The 17,479-nt window shown below is 42.5% G+C and overlaps 1 protein-coding gene across 1 annotated transcript in view; it reads left to right on the forward strand.

Moving 5' to 3' along the window:
• The first annotated feature begins 14,315 nt into the window (after positions 1–14,315).
• Positions 14,316–17,479, forward strand: part of LOC112228047 (WW domain-containing adapter protein with coiled-coil) — a 70,527-nt gene continuing 67,363 nt past the window's right edge. The window contains exons 1-3 of the mRNA XM_024393191.2: positions 14,316–14,539; positions 14,732–14,765; positions 15,640–15,832. Of these exons, the coding sequence (XP_024248959.1) occupies positions 14,499–14,539; positions 14,732–14,765; positions 15,640–15,832 (268 nt within the window). The 5' untranslated portion in view covers positions 14,316–14,498. The remainder of the gene's footprint in view (positions 14,540–14,731; positions 14,766–15,639; positions 15,833–17,479) is intronic.

Genomic DNA, 17,479 nt, shown 5'->3' on the forward strand with positions numbered 1-17,479 from the left:
TCTGTTGTAGCCCCCTCGGACGGTTATGTCGGCAGACCAGTCGTGTTGGATTGGCAGGGCTCCGTGTAGGCAGTAAAAGGGTCCAGGCCAATTGGAAAAATATGTATTGTAGCCCAAGGAGTGGCTGATGGACCTCTTCAGCTTGCAGGGGGTGGGCCTAGCACGAGGATAGTTCCAGGCTCACTGGTGCTTGCTTCGAGACAGAGACGTTAGCCAGGGGTTAGCCACTCGGATAGCAGCTAGCTGGCTGCGATGATCCAGGTGAAAAGGTTGTGCTTGCTGTAGGAAACCGGAGATGTGGAGAAAGAGCAGTCCGGTATGCTCTGGGTTGAAACACGCTGTGCAGACTGGCAGAGTTTGACCAAGCTAAGGTTAGCTGATGACCACTAGCCATGGCTAACTGACCATTAGTTAGTAGCTAGTTAATTGGCAAACTTCTGTTGGGGGTTTTGTTTCTAGAGTATAGAAAATAGCAGATTCATACCACATTGGATGAGGCGGGTTGCAGAAGAGTATGTTGAAAGTGAGGATAAAATAAATATATATATATATATACTAAATATATACGAAGGGGAAAAAAAGGTATATACACGGGACACGACAAGACGAAGACAAAGGCATCTGAACTGCTACGCCATCTTGGAATTTGATGATGGTGTTGGAGTCATGCATGGACATGCAGTTGTGGGTGAACAGGGAATACAGGATGGGACTAAGCACACACCCCTGTGTCGCCCCCTTGTTGAGGGTCAGCGTCGCGGAGGTGATGTTGCCTACCCTAACCCCCTGTGGTCGGCCCGTCAGAAGGTCCAGGATCCAGTTGCAGAGGGAGGTTTTCACTCACAGGGTCCTGACCTTGGTGACGAGCTTGGAGAGGAGAATGGTGCTGAATGCTGAGCTGTAGTCAATATACAGCATTCACACATAGGTTTTCTCTTATGTAGGTGGGTGAGGGCAGTGTGGAGTGCAATTGAGATTGCGTTATTTGTGGATCTGTTGGGGTGGTATGCAAATTGGAGTGGGTCTGTGATGATGGAGTTTATGTGTGCCATAACCAGCCTTTCAAAGCACTTCATGATTACAGATGTAAGTGCTACAGGGCGGTAGTCATTGTGGAATGAAAGCCTTAGAGTTCTTGGGAACAGGAATGATGTTGGTTATCTTAAGACGTGGGGATTACAGACTGGGACAAGGAGAAGATGAAAACGATTGTGAATATGCCTGCCAGTTGTTCTGCGCATGCTCTGAGAATGCGCTCCGGAAAACCATCCTGCTAGATTTGACCTGATTAAAGACGATCACCCAGTCCTCTGTGTCCTCGGTCTAGTTCTGTACTTCTGATGCGCTGGATGTACATGTTGTATCTTTAAATTCCTGGCTGTAATAAAATACTCTTGAGGAGTTTATCACATGCCAACATAGGGTGTGGCTCAGGCTCAGTGCAGAAAAGCCCCAACTGATAAGCTGCAAGTGCTTTTTTCACATGTAGGCATAGTGTGAACCATTGATCTATGGTGCCCCCTGGTGTTTTTTTTTCCAGGAACCGTGGAGATTTTGGGATTGTCAGTCATATGCAGAGTATGTGAGCTGAGATGAGCAGTCAGAAATACCACTCATCACTCACGGAGCGACTTCCTTTCCCCACACTCCAGTCCACGTGGAGATCCACACTCCAGTCCACGTGGAGGTGGTAATGCACCTTGAAGTTGGTTGCCAACCACCATATAAAGTCCAAAGAAGAAGAAGAACCCTGAAGGAGGAGAAATTACTAGGTAAAAAAATAGAGGACTGAGTAGAGGACTGTGCATTTCAGGTAAATAACAAACCCTAGCTAAATTGCCATGAATGTTAATGCTTTTCGACCTGTCCCCAAATTAATATACTTGGTTCAGAGTTCATTTATATATTTAAACCTGTGTGTCCTGATCATGTCTGGTGTGGGTGGACAAAATCAACATGCGTGCGATGGCGCATGCGGACGCACGTGTGTGAGCAGTGTGGTCAGCATGTTCGACTCCTCTTTTATTTTTATAGATTTTTTTTTTTTTTTACAATAGCCTGATGCATGGACTCATTTGCACTGGCGTACCAGACACCCCCACAGCCCCCGCCAGGGGTCCACAAGCTCTGGGGTGCCATGGGCCTGTCATCTACTGTATGTCAATGTTTTTACATTTAATAAATATTTTTTTCAGTAACCCTCTAAAAAGTCCTTCATTAACCATATAATTTCCATATGTACTAGAAAGCTACGTAAGCATTTGTTTCTTGGGTTTCAAGAATATGACTGATGAAAGTGTCTCTGGCCGTGAAAAATAAATAATGGAACTAATTTCAAATAAGGGTATATCGGCTAACAAATGCCATGGTCAAAGGGCTAAGACGGCGCCAGTGCAAAGTGGAGCTTACTCAAGTGTTCAAGAGCGCATATCAGACCGAGAAGCATTTCATTCTAGGCTAGAAGTGACAGTTACATGGATGGTTAAAAACAGCTTTATTGCCCTAGCAACATCAAGTAAACTGGGCAGAAGGGAGTGGTGATTCAAATACAGCAGTCCTGCAACATCTTTAATTAATAGAGCCTCTCCCATCTTCTGAAATTGCCGGCCTGAACACGTTATTGAAAGAGATGAGCTGTATATATAGGAATCTCTGGGACAGACCGTTTGGATACTGGACAGCCAATAAATGCTAACAGATCATCATTAGAGGACAATAGTTCTTTGCTATTTTCTTCATACTGGTGAACCGGTTTTTGAGTTGTGTGTTTGCATTATCAATAGTCCCTTATCTCTGGTATATCTTGATCAGTGGTGTAAAGTACTTTAAGTAGGCTAGTTTTTTTGGGGTATCTGTACTTTACTTTACTATTTTTATATTTTTGACAACTTTTACTTTTACTCCACAACATTCCTAGAGAAAATAATGTACTTTTTACTCTGTACATTTTCCTTCACACCCAAAAGTACTTGTTACATTTTGAATGCTTAGCAGGACAGGAAAATGGTGCAATTCATGCACTTATCAAGAGAACATCCCTGGTCATCCCTACTGCCTCCGATCTTGTGGACTCACTAAACACAAATGCTTCTTTGTAAATTATGTCTAAGTGTTGGAGTGTGCCCCTGTCTATCTGTAAAAAACAACAAGAAAATCGTGCCATCTGGTTTGCTTAATATAAGGAATTTGAAATCATTTATACTTTTACTCGATGTATATTTTAGCAATTACATTTACTTTGGACACTTAAGTGAAAGTCACCAAGTCAAATACTACTTGAGTAAACGACAATTGGGTACTTTTTCCACCACTGATCTTGGCATACATCATTCAAGACTACGTTTAAATTGTGTGCAATGCAATGGACATATAGGCTAAAGCACAATATCTCAGGACTTCATAAGACCCGGGGTGTCTCTCAAGTTGGATTTAATTGAATTTACCTTGATTGCAGCCCATTTGTGTCGCCTATTAGACAGATTAAACCTGCTGAATTCAACAATAAATAGTGGCTAGATTTATACTCAAGTCGACAACTTTTTTCATCATTGTTAGGATATTTGATGTGTAATTTGTATGGGTGTTTTATAAATAGCAACTTAATAACAGCTATAATCATAACATGGAACAATTTCAGAGATTTTTCTGAGTTACAGTTCATATGAGTAAATCAGTCAATTGAAATAAATTCCTTAGTCCCTAATCTATGGATTTCACATGACTGGGAATACAGATATGCACCTGTTGGTAACAGATACCTTTTAAAAAATGGGCCTCACAATGGGCCATAATATCTTGTCATGCTATTTTTGTGCATTCAAATTGCCATCGATAAAATGCAATTGTGTTCATTCTCTGTAGCTCATACCTGCCCATGCCATAACCCGACTGCCACCGTGGGGCACTCTGTTCACAACATTGACATCAGCAAACCGCTCACCCTCACATATTTATAAAGCCCTTCTTACATCAGCTGATGTCACAAAGTGCTGTACAGGAACCCAACCTAAAACCCCAAACAGCAAGCAATACAGGTGTAGGAAGCATGGTGGCTAGGAAAAACTCCATAGAAAGGCCAGAACCTAGGAAGAAACCTAGAGAGGAACCAGGCTATGAGGGGCAGTCCTCTTCTGGCTGTGCCTGGTGGAGATTATAACAGAACATGGCCAAGATGTTCAAATGTTCATAGATGACCAGCAGGGTCAAATAATAATAATCACAGTGGTTGTACAGGGTGCAACAGGAAAGCACCTCAGGATTAAATGTCAGTTGGCTTTTCATAGCCGATCATTTAGAGTGTTTCTACCGCTCCTGCTGTCTCTAGAGAGTTGAAAACAGCAGGCTAGGGACAGGTAGCACGTCCGGTGAACAGGTCAGGTGTTACACTCTGACCATTATTTGAGTTGTTTGTTTCTATGTTTTGTTTGGTCAGGGTGTGATATGAGTGGGCATTCTATGTTGCATGTCTAGTTAGTCTGTTTCTATGTGTTTTGGCCTGATATGGTTCTCAATCAGTGGCAGGTGTTTGTCGTTGTCTCTGATTGGGAACCATATTTAGGTAACGTGTTTTGTATTGTGGTTTGTGGGTTATTGTCTATGTGTAGTTGCCTTTGTATGCACTTGTTGGCATAGCGTCTTGTTGGTTTTGTTTAAGTGTTCTTCATGGTTTTTCGTCATTCAATAAAATAATGGATTCACGCTGCGCTTTGGTCTACTCCATACGACGATCGTGACATCAGGGTTCAATAGCCGCAGGCAGAACAGTTGAAACTGGAGCAGCAGCAGCATGACCAGGTGGACTGGGGACAGCAAGGAGTCATTAGGCAGGTAGTCCTGAGCCATGGTCCTCCGAGAGAAAGAAAGAAAGTTAGAGAGAGAATTAGAGCATTCTTAAATTCACACAGGACACTGAATAAGACAGGAGAAATACTCCAGCTATAACAGACTGACCCTAGCCCCCCGACACAAACTATTACAGCATAAATACTGGAGGCTGAGACAGGTGTCGGGAGACACTGTGGCCCTGTCCGACGATACCCCCGGACAGGGCCAAACAGGCAGGATATGACCCCACCCACTTTTCCAAAGCACAGCCCCCACACCATTAGAGGGATATCTCCAACCACCAACTTACCATCCTGAGACAAGGCCAAGTATAGCCCACGAAGATCTCCCCCACGGCACAACCCAAGGGGGGATGCCAACCCGGACAGAAAGATCACATCAGTGACTCAACCAAGTTAAGTGACACACCCCTCCTAGGGATGGCATGGAAGAGCACCAGTAAGCCAGTGACTCAGCCCCTGTAATAGGGCTTGAGGCAGAGAATCCCAGTGGCGAGAGGGGAACCGGTCAGGCAGAGACAGCAAGGGCGGTTCGTTGCTCCAGAGCCTTTCCGTCTCACCTTCACACTTCTGGGCCAGACTACACTCAATCATAGAACCTACTGAAGAGATGAGTTGTCAATAAAGACTTAAAGGTCGAGACCGAGTCTGCGTCTCTGACATCGATAGGCAGACCATTCCATAAAAATGGAGCTCTATAGGAGACAGTCCAGCCTCCAGTTGTTTGCTTAGAAATTCTAGGGACAATAAGGAGGCCTGCCTACCTATCTTTCTGATTTGGTCCTGCCGTATATACCTACACGTACGCTACGGTCACAACTACACTCAGGAGCAAGCCCATGTAATGCTTTGTAGGTTAGCAGTAAAACCTTGAAATCAGCCCTTGCCTTAACAGGAAGCCAGTGTAGAGGCTAGCACTGGAGTAATATGATAAAACATTTGGGGTTCTAGTCAAGATTCTAGCAGCTGTGTTTAGCACTAATTGAAGTGTATTTATTGCTTTATCCGGGTAGCCTGAAAGTAGAGCACTGCAGTAGTCTAACCTAGATGTGACAAATGCATGGATACATTTTTATGTGTCATATTTGGACAGAAAGTTTCAGATTTTTGCAATGTTACTTAGATGGAGAAAAAAGCTGTCCTTGAAACGGTCTCTATATGTTCGTCAAAAGAAAGATCAGGGTCCAGAGTAAAGCCGAGGACCTTCAGTTTTATTTGAGACGACTGTACAACCATCAAGATTAATTGTCAGATTCAACAGAAGATCTCTTTGTTTCTTGGGACCTAGAACTAGCATCTCTGTTTTGTCCGAGTTTTAAAGTAGAATATTTGCCGACATCCACTTCCTTATGTCTGAAACAAAGGCTTCCAGGTAGGGCAATTTTGGGGCTTCAACATGTTTCATCTAAATGTACAGCTGTGTGTCGTCCGCATAGCAGTAAAAGTTAACATTATGTTTCCGAATGACATCACCAAGAGGTAAAATATATAATGAAAACAATAGTTGTCCTAAAACGGATCCTTGAGGAACACAGAAATGTACAATTGATTTGTCATTGGACAAACCATCCACAGGGACAAACTGATATCTTTCTGACAGATAAGATCTAAACCAGGCCAGAACTTGTCTGTGTAGACCAATTTGGGTTTCCAATCTCTCCAAAAGAATGTGGTGATCGATGGTATCAAAAGCAGCACTAAGGTCTAGGAGCACGAAGACAGATGCAGTGCCTCGGTCTGACGCCATTAAAAGGTCATTTACAACCTTCACAAGTGCAGTCTCAGTGCTATGATGGGGTCTAAAACCAGACTGAAGCGTTTCGTATACATTGTTTTTCTTCAGGAGGGCAGTGTGTTGCTGCGCAACAGCTTTTTCAATTTTTTTTGAGAGGAATGGGAGATTCGATGTAGGCTGATAGTTTTTTATATTTTCTGGGCTTTTTCAAGAGACGCTTTATTACTGCCACTTTTAGTGAGTTTGGTACACATCCGGTGGATAGAGAGACGTTTATTATGTTCAACATAGGAGGGCCAAGCACAGGAAGCAGCTCTTTCAGTAGTTCAGTTGGAATAGGGTCCAGTATGCAGCTTGAAGGTTTAGAGGCCTTGATTATTTTCATCAATGTGTCAAGAGATATAGTATTAAAAAACTTGACTGTCTCCCTTGATCCTTGGTCCTGGCAGAGTTGTGCAGACTCAGGACAACTGAGCTTTGGAGGAATACGCAGATTTAAAGAGGAGTCCGTAATTTGCTTTCTAATAATGATGATCTTTTCCTCAAAGAAGTTAATGAATTTATCACTGCTGAAGTAAAAGCCATCCTCTCTTGGGGAATGTTGATTTTTAGTTAGCTTTGCGACAGTATCAAAAATACATTTGGGATTGTTCTTTTTTTCCTCAATTAAGTTGGAAAAATAGGATGATCGAGCAGCAGTGAGGGCTCTTCGATACTGCACGGTACTGTCTTTCCAAGCTAGTCGGAAGAGTTCCAGTTTGGTATAGTGCCATTTCCGTTCCAATTTTCTGGAAGCTTGCTTCAGAGCTTGGGTATTTTCTGTATGCCAGGGAGCTAGTTTCTCATGACAAATGTTTTTTGTTTTTAGGAGTGCAACTGCATCTAGGGTATTGTGCAAGGTTAAATTGAGTTCCTCAGTTCGGTCGTTAACTGATTTTTGTACTCTAACGTCCTTGGGTAGGTGGAGGGAGTCTGGAAGGGTATCTAGGAATCTTTGGGTTGTCTGAGAATTTATAGCACGGCTTTTGATGATCCTTGGTTGTGGTCTGAGCAGATTACTTGTTGCGATTGCAAACGTAATAAAATGGTGGTCCGATAGTCCAGGATTATGAGGAAAAACATTAAGATCCACAACATTTATTCCATGGGACAAAACTAGGAACCAGGGACCCTCTGCACACATCAACAACAGTAACCCACAAAGCATCGTTACCCACGAAGCATCGTTACCCATCGCTCCACAAATGCCACGGCCTTTGCAGAGCAAGGGGAACCACTACTTCAAGGTCTCAGAGCAAGTGACGTCACCGATTGAAACGCCACTAGCGCGCACCACCGCTAACTAGCTAGCAATTTTACATTAGCAATACCTCCGCCTTTGCGGGATGCGCAGGGGATATTGTCACTAGTGTAACCAGGAGGAGAGGCTTCATTTAACACAGTAAATTCATCAGGCTTAGGCTATGTTTCAATCAGGCCAATCACATCAAGATTATGATCAGTGATTGGTTCATTGACTGTAACAGCCTTGGAAGTGAGGGATCTAAACATTAAGTAGCCCTATTTTGAGATGTGAGATATCACAATGTCTTTCAATAATGGCTTTATTCCAGTGACATTGCTAAGGCGAACACTGCCATGTTTAATTTTGTCTAGATCGAGGCCAGACTTGGTCCTGTTTGTGGGTGAGTCACAGAAAGAGGGTCACTTATCTTCAAATTCTATCTTTTGGGAGGGGTGATGGAGTTGTGAAACTCTGCTGTAGACCTCATCATTCCCCATAACTGGGAGGGGGCCAGAGACAATTACTCAATGCCGACACATCTTTCTAGCTGTTTTACACGCTGAAGCTATGTTGCGCTTGGTGACCTCTGACTGTTTCATTCTAACATCGTTGGTGCCGACGTGGATAACAATATCTCTATACGCTCTACACTCTGCAGTTTTAGCTTTAGCCAGCACCATCTTCAGATTAGCCTTATTGTCGGTAGCCCTGCCCCCTGGTAAACAGTGTATGTTCGCTGGATGATTTGTTTTATGTCTAATACTGCGGGTAATGGAGTGGCCAATGACTAGGGTTTTCAGTTTGTCAGAGCTACTGGTGGGAGGCTCTCAGACCCCGTAATGGGAGGAGTAGAGACCAGAGAAGGCTAGGCCTCTGACTCTGACCGGTTGCTAAATGGGGAGAACCGGTTGAAAGTTTCTGTTGGCTGAATGAGCGACAAAGGTTGAGCATTCCTACAGCATTTCCTTCCAGAAGTCATGAGAAAATTGTCCAGCTGCGGGGACTGTGCGAGGGGATTTAAACTACTATATGTACTTACTGGTGACACAGACGCTGTTTCATCCTTTCCTACACTTAAATTACCCTTGCCTAACGATTGCGTCTGAAGCTGGGTTTGCAGCACCGCTATCTTCACCGTAAGGCGATCGTTCTCCTGTATATTATGAGTACAGCGACTGCAATTAGAAGGCATCATGTTAATGTACCTCCTCCAGCTTCGGCACTAACTTGCAGATAATCTGTCCGGGATGAAAAAGTTGAAGGAAGAAAGTTGAAAAAAACTAAAAATATAAACGGTAAAAAAAACGTAAGGTTGGCAGGTAGCAAAGTAAGGTTAGCATCAAACCGCACAGCAGCACGTAAACAAGTCTACAAGTTGTACTATACCAGCCTCTACTCACAAGGCCATATACACTGTCTGCAGTTGTGATACCGGTTGGACGTACTGCCAGTCGTACTGGAGGCAGCTTTGTGCATATGGAACATTTCTGGAATCTTTCATTTCAGCTCATGAAACATGGCACCAACACTTGACATGTTGCATATTTATTTTTGTTCAGTGTAGCTATAGATAGTGATGAAACAATCCATAGTAAGCTAGAGTTTTGATGGTGGACTGACAGTATTATTTGGAATTATTAAACTTTCTATCCAAGCTGGGATATGTAGGATCATGTCTAGGTAAAAAATAAATATAGATTTTTTTCCTTTTTCTTTTGTTATTTAAATTAGAAAATGACAAACAAATAGACCGGTACAGTTGAAAATATTTATGGAAGTATACTGCATATGAAGACTGTTTCATGCCAAAAACAAAGGGTTAATTAAGAAAAATAAGGGGTTAATTAATATTTTGTAAAATAAATCAAATAAAAAATATTTCCTGATCTTTCTTACACACTACACGACCGGAAGTATGTGGACACCTGCTCATCAAACATCTCATTCCAAAATCATGGGCATTAATATAGAGTTGGTCCCCCGTTTGCTGCTATAAGAGCCTCCACTCCACTCAGGCTTTCCACTAGATGTTGGAACATTGCTGTGGAGACTTGCTTCCATTCAGCCACAAGAGTATTAGTGAGGTTGGGCACTGATGTTGGGCGATTAGGCCTGGCTCACAGTCTGCGTTCCAATTCATCTTAAAGGTGTTCGATGGGTTTGAGGTCAGGGCTCTGTGCAGGTCAGTCAAGTTCTTCCACACCGATTTCAACAAATCATTTCTGTATGGATCTCGCTTTGTGCACGGGGGCATTATCATGCTGAAACATGAAAGGGCTTTTCCCAAACTGTTGCCACAAAGTTGGAAGCACAGAATCAACTAGACTGTAATTGTATGCTGTAGCATTAAGATTTCCCATCACCGGAACGTAGGGGCCTAGCCAGAACCATGATAAACAGCCCCAGACCATTATTCCTCCTCCACTAAACTTTACAGTTTGCACTATGCATTGGAGCAGGTAGCGTTCTCCTGGCATCTGCCAAACCCAGATTCGTCTGTCGGACTACCAAATGGTGAAGCGTGATTCATCATTCCAGAGAACGCCTCCAGTGGTGACTAACTTTACACCCCTCCAGCTGACACTTTGTATTGCTCACATGGTGATCTTAGGCTTGTGTGCAGCTGCTCGCCCCATGGAAATCCATTTCATGAAGCTCCCACTGAACAATTCTTGTGCTGACTTTCCTTCCAGAGGCAGTTTGTAACTCGGTAGTAAGTGTTGCAACTGAGGACAGATGATATTCACGTGCCACACGCTTGTGAAGCCTACCACTTCACGGCTGAGCCTTTGTTGCTCCTAAACGTTTCCACTTCACAATAACAGCATTTACAGTTGACCGGGGCGGCTCTAACATCGCAGAAATTTGACTAACTGACTTGTTGGAAAGGGGGCATCCGGAGAAGAAGGCTGACGTTTTACATGTTCCTAACCAATTGTGTTTTTTTTTGTTTCTCTGGGTTGTTTGTAGCTTATTTTTTTTACTGATTTTGTGCTGTTACCGTCTCTTTTGACCGAAAATAACTTCTGGACATCAGAACTGCGATTAACCAGCACGAACTGGCAAAATATTTTTTTTCCTTTAATAATGAGTCCGACGAGATCGACGTGAATGACATACTGCTTTCCCGGGAACTGGCCCAGATCCCTGTCATTTGCATGAAGAGAAGGCGGAGAAAAAGGGGCCGGAGCGCGGGCTGCCTTCTGAGAATTCATAGGCGATTGACTAAACCCTCACTGCCTTCCATTCTGCTAGCAAATGTGCCATCTTTGGAAAATAAAATTTATGATTATACAACCAATAGAACATTAAAACCTGTAATATTTTTTGTTTCACGGAGTCGTGACTGAACGACGACATTATCAACACACAGCTGGCTGGTCTATCCTGCATCGACAGGATAGAACAGCGGCGTCTGGTAAGACAAGGGGCGAGGGAACAATGTATTTAAGGAAGTGTTGAGGTTTTGCTCGCCTGAGGTCGAGTATCTCATGATAAGCTGTAGACCACACTTTCTACCTAGAGATTTTTCATCTGTATTTTTCGTGGCTGTCTACATACCACCACAGACTGATGCTGGCACTAAGACCGCACTCAATGAGCTGTATTCCTCCATAAGCAAACAGGAACACACTCACCCAGAAGCAGCGCTCCTAGTGGCCGGGGAATTTAATGTAGGGAAACTTAAATCCATCTTACCAAATTTCTATCAGCATGTTAAATGTGCAACCAGAGGGGAAAAAACTCTGGACCACCATTACTCCACACACAGAGATGCATACAAAGCTCTCCCTCGCCCTGCATTTGGCAAATCTGACCATAATTCTATCCTCCTGATTCCTGCTTACAAGCTAAAATTAAAGCAGGAAGCACCAGTGACTTGATCAATAAAAAAGTGGTCAGATGAAGCAGATGCTAAGCTACAGGACTGTTTTGCTAGCACAGACTAGAAAATGTTCTGGGATTCCTCTGATGGCATTGAAGAGTACACCACATCAGCCATTGGTTTCATCAATAAGTGCATCGATGACGTTGTCCCCACAGTGACCGTACGTACATACCCTAACAAGAAGCCATGGATTACAGGCAACATCCGCACTGAGCTAAAAAGGCTAGAGCTGCCGCTTTCAAGGATTGGGACTCTAACCCGGAATCTTATAAGAAATCCCGCTATGCCCTCCGACGAACCATCAAACAAGATAAGTGTCAATGCAGGACTAAGATCAAATGGTACTACACCGGCTCTGATGCTCGTCGGATGCGTCAGGGCTTGCAAACCATTACAGATTACAAAGGGAAGCACAGCTGAAGGCTGCCCAGTTACGCGAGCCTACCAGACGAGTTAACTACTTCTATGCTCGCTTCGAAGCAAATACCACGCTCTCCGCAGACGATGTGAATAATACCTTTAAAAGGTCAACATTCACAGGGACGCAGGGCCAGACAGATTACCAGGACGTGTACTGCGAGCATGCGCTGACCAACTGCCAAGTGCCTTTACTGACATTTTCAACCTCTCCCTGTCTGAGTCTGTAATACCAACATGTTTTAAGCAGACCACCATAGTCCCTGTGCCCAAGAACACTCAGGTAACTTGCCTAAATGACTGCCGACCCGTAGCACTCACGTCTGTAGCCATGGAGTGCTTTGAAAGGCTGGTCATGGCTCACATCAATACCATTATCCCAGAAACCCTAGACCCACTCCAATTTGCATGCCGCCCTAACAGATGATGCAGATGATGCAATCTCTATTGCACTCCACACTGCCCTTTCCCATCTGGAAGGAACACCTATGTGAGAAAGCTATTCATTGACTACAGCTCAGCGTTCAGCAACATAGTGCCCTCAAATCTTATCACTAAGCTAAGGACCCTGGCACTAAACACCTCCTTCTGCAACTGGATCCTAGACTTCCTGATGGACCAACCCCGGGTGGTAAGAGTATGTAACAACACATCCGCTACGCTGATCCTCAACACAGGGGCCCCTCAGGGGTGTGTGCTCAGTCCCGTCCTGTACTCCCTGTTCACTCATGACTGCACGGCCAGGCACGACTCCAACAACATCATTACGTTTGACTTATCTTGAAGCCACTCCTGCGTTGTCTTAGCTGTGTGCTTAGGTTCATTGTCCTGTTGGAAGGTGAACCTTCACCTTCATCTGAACAGGTGTTCTAAAGGTGATTTGATAGTTTCTGATCTACCCCCTGGGAAATACCTCACCTTTAATGATTTTATTTGTAAAGCATCTTGAAATGCATTTGTTGTAAGAAATGTGCCATATAAATACAGTTTGATTGATTGGCTGACGACAACATTAACAACTACACAATACAATGTTTATTTATTCATGACACTAACATTCTTTCATTTCTCAATAAACACTTGTAAATCATCATTAATTTAGATTTTTTCACTCAATTTGTCATAATTTACAAACGTCACCAAACTAAGTAGCCTATTTATTTGTAGGATGTACAAAGCAATTATAGTTGCCTCTCCTTTTAGGCTTTTCAATTATTAAAGTGTAGCTAATAATGCAATCATGTTGAATGTTTTAACTCCTGTGAAATGTATAATGATTGTCTACAAGCCATTAAAGCATTGCAAGAGTCTACAATCAGCTTTTTTTCCGAAATTCACAAAGAGAGCTCCATACTGGGACTTCCTGACCAATAGTGGAAATCCATTGTGCACCAAAGTGCTGGTGGACATAGCTTCTTTTGTCTGTGGCCCGTCAGCTTTCTTTTTCATTCTGACCATGCTCACAATATGTAAATGACCATATCTCCATCAATCTGTTCAGACTAGGATATGTTTATTTCTCAGAAGGTTTACTTTGCAGGCAGCATCAGACAGGTTGCTTGAAGAGGGTAACACTGTGCAGCTCTCTCGTGATGCCTCCTCCCTCCTGTGTCAGCTAGTCAAGTGAGGACGTGAGGCGTATGGAGTCACATATGAGCTAAATCTGTATCAGACCTGGGTTTCTTATTGAAATGGAAATTAGATTTGACATAGAAGTACAGTACACGACATACAATATAATATGTCAAAATATGTGTTAATGCACTTCCACAAATACCCAGCAGACAGCACAAGAGATCCACAATAGAACCAGGGAGATTGTTTTGAGTTCATACTCGAACTACGAGATTACCTACCAACTACTCTGAGAGTGTATTTGTGAAAAAATGTGACAGACATGCTGGTAGGTAATAAACCTATTTTTATTTGTGAAAAAATGTGACAGACATGCTGGTAGGTAATAAACCTATTTTGGTGCATGAAAATGCCACTGAAGTGTGCTGTTCTAAAGTAATCCGTGTTGTTGTTTTTCTGAACAACTTTGCAGCGTCTCAAAAAAAATCGACAACCGGATGATGGCAGCCGAGTTTAGCGCCGCAGTGTCCCGGATGTAGTAGTGGGAGGGGGGACCTGCAGGCTGAGGTTCACCTTTCGGTAGATAGGGGCATAGCTAGTTGGTGTGCGCGCGAGTGGGAGATGGACCGAGAGCGTTCTTCCGATTAGCAACTGAAATACTCAGAACTATTAAAATAATATAACAGGTTGCTGAAAGAAAACATAACTTAGTCCATCTTTCACATCCAATCCACACACACTAACACGGCATTGATGGTAATGTATGCAAGGAAACAACCGAGACTCAGCGATGGGTAAACAGCTCTAACGTTACTTCTATTCAGTTTTTTCTTCTCAGTTTTGACAATCCGCCATTTTTATTGCAATAAAAATAAGTAGAAACTTATGGAAGCTATTCAGCTGTTGCAGATTATTGAACTGTTTTTGTTTTGTTTTTTTCATTTATGTTTGAGATCATCTTTACAACCTGTTTCTTAAATTTTTAGGTGCAACGACCGAAGGGATTCACAGCCCTACCAGGTACTTGTTAGCTAGCAACAAATAAGATTAAAATGGATACTCTAGTGCAGGCTTCTTGAGTACTACAGGCCTCGGTGCGGAAAATCGCAAAGTAGCGAATTTCCTTTGGGTTTGAACAAAAAACAATGCTGTATGTTGGTTAACATTACAATTATGACTGGTAGATTGTATACATAATTTAAACGTCGAATTTTGCTTTGTGAACACATTTACTAGCGAGTTTTATTGGAGCCCATAGTTAACTATAATTCCGGCCTATTCGTAATGTCACAGTTTGCGCGATATAAGATTAAGGAGCAAAGTTCAGAAAAAGACATGTAGTTAACTAAATAACCTTCATGTTGGTAACACCCAAATACTATAATAAATTAGGTTATCTTTGAAATTAAGAATTAACGTTAGTAGCTAGCTATATATGGTCGGCATTAACGCTAACTAATGTTAGCTAACGTTACATGATAAGACAGAGAAACACTTGAATTAGCTGTCTCCCACATCTATTGATTTCAAAATGTGGCGTTACACCCCACGTTTAGTTTGAGTCTTACATGCGCAGGGTTTAGCTAATCAATTGTCATTGCCCATCCATGGAGCCAATAGCTTGTGACGTAGCCACAGCTGATCTAGCTAACTACAAGATTAAGTCACGACTTTTTAGAATTTGCAAGATCTTGTAAAGACATTTTCATGGCATGCGTATTATTTGGCTGCATAATTTTGGGGTTAATAAGCTTTTGTGCTATGCAACTTGTAATGATATCACATTCACAGACACTTAGTCAGACGTCTAGATTCAGCTCGAGCCTTTCGAATCGATCATGGCTCTGAATCGATTGCCGTTCCAGAATCTATTTTTGTTTTGATTTGTTTTCAGACACTCAAGTACTCATCGAAGAGTCACCCCGGTGGTGATCACCGCCATGACAAGATGCGAGACACCGCAGATGCCACTCCACCATGTAAAATGCTTCGGCGGTCTGACAGTCCTGACAACAAACACATTGACAGCACGGGGCATGGCAGGGCAAAGGCAGTCCACGCGCAGCGGGCCAGAGAGAGGGATGGAGGTGAGAAATCCATATAAGATCTTTTAAAAAAAAATGTTCAAGTAGCTAACCACCAGTTTCTGTTAGTTTCTCCCTGTGCAAATTTGACCACTGACATGTATTCTGCATTAATTTGTTAAGCTGTATGGTGTAGACCGAGTCAGAAATATTGTGTTGCTAAGATCAAGCATACGTGTAAGTTGCTCTGAGTGTCTGTCTGCTAAATGACTCAAATTTAAATGTAAACAGTACTTTCTCTCAAATGATGTTGCCATTATAGATCTGAAGTGCAAGGCAACAGCTCTGTCTAGTCACATGCCTTAAATCTTTAAAGATGCACTATGCAGAAATGGCTCCACCATTTCCTTGTTGCTAAAATACCATTAGTTTGCCTAATTTCAGTTTGTGACAAAACAAGCAGTCATTGTGTAGAGCATAATAGAACCATCTAAACCGCTGGGAAATATATTTTCCAAAACAAAAATGTTGTATATTCAGCTGTCTGAAGCTTGTGTACAAAACTGAAAGTAAAAGACAAAAATGAAACTTCTGAACAGGAAGCATAGAAATAGCACATAGATGGTTTAATGACACTCTTATTGGAAGTGAAAGACTGCACAGTGCCTCATGTGCTGCTTGGTATATCTATAAGACGGTGACGAAATCAAGTCCAGCATATCAGCCAGGACAACACATGTAATAAATCATGGCAGAGGTGTAAATCATAAGAAAGATCATCTAACAAATCAGAAGTGTATGTCTAAACCTAGAATCATATTTGGATCCTCTCGCTTCTCCTGTTTTCTGAGTTTGGGCTCTGAATGAGGTTCATTATCCCTGGTATTTTAATCTTGAATTGAACACTTAAGTTACTCTACCTTCTGCATTGTCAAACAGTAGTCGGATGGATAGGTAAGACTAGACAATCTCTAGGCCTCTAGACCTCTCTAGGATAGGTAAGACTAGACAATATTCTGAGTGCTGTGGTGAAACTAGACAATTATGTCAGATTCATGAAAAGTAGCTAGCTGGCGGAAGCCAGCTCTGTAAAGCGCATCTCCTTCTTGAACTAGCACTTCATTCCACTGTCTACACTAGTCAGCCTGCTCATTGTACACTGATACACTCATATGCTTACCTAAAACAGTGTTTTGGATAGGGTTACCAGTTGTGCCTTGTTACAGATTTGATGTGATATCTGTTAGCATTGTGTTTTTCATCCCAATTCTAAATATGTCCATAACCAACCATTTGCAAATGCACACTATTAACATTGACTAGTTTTGTCAACTATTAGCCTCTTTGGATGTAGCCTCTTTAACCATTGACCAAACTGCTAATGTTTCATTGTAATATTCTTTTAAGAATAGTATTCACACACCAACTTTGGAGATTTGGTCATGAGATAACAGCAGTATGGTGCTCAACCTTCATTTCCCATTATACTGTACTTCTGGTCTGCTCTGTACCTGGTTAAGTCTAGCTGTGCATTATTTAAGCCTATTTACTGGCAGTGTGTTTGCCTATTTCTTGCAGGGCCTAAAATGAACACCTGTACAAATGCGGGTAGATTTTGTTATTGGCGGGTAAGATGTCTATTTCACCCACCACGTTGGCGGCATTTCACTCTAATTTGTGAATTAAAGTAAATGCTGCAGTAGCTGTTTT

The sequence above is a fragment of the Oncorhynchus tshawytscha genome, linkage group LG29, assembly GCF_018296145.1.
Source record: "Oncorhynchus tshawytscha isolate Ot180627B linkage group LG29, Otsh_v2.0, whole genome shotgun sequence".
Classification (NCBI taxonomy): domain Eukaryota; kingdom Metazoa; phylum Chordata; class Actinopteri; order Salmoniformes; family Salmonidae; genus Oncorhynchus; species Oncorhynchus tshawytscha.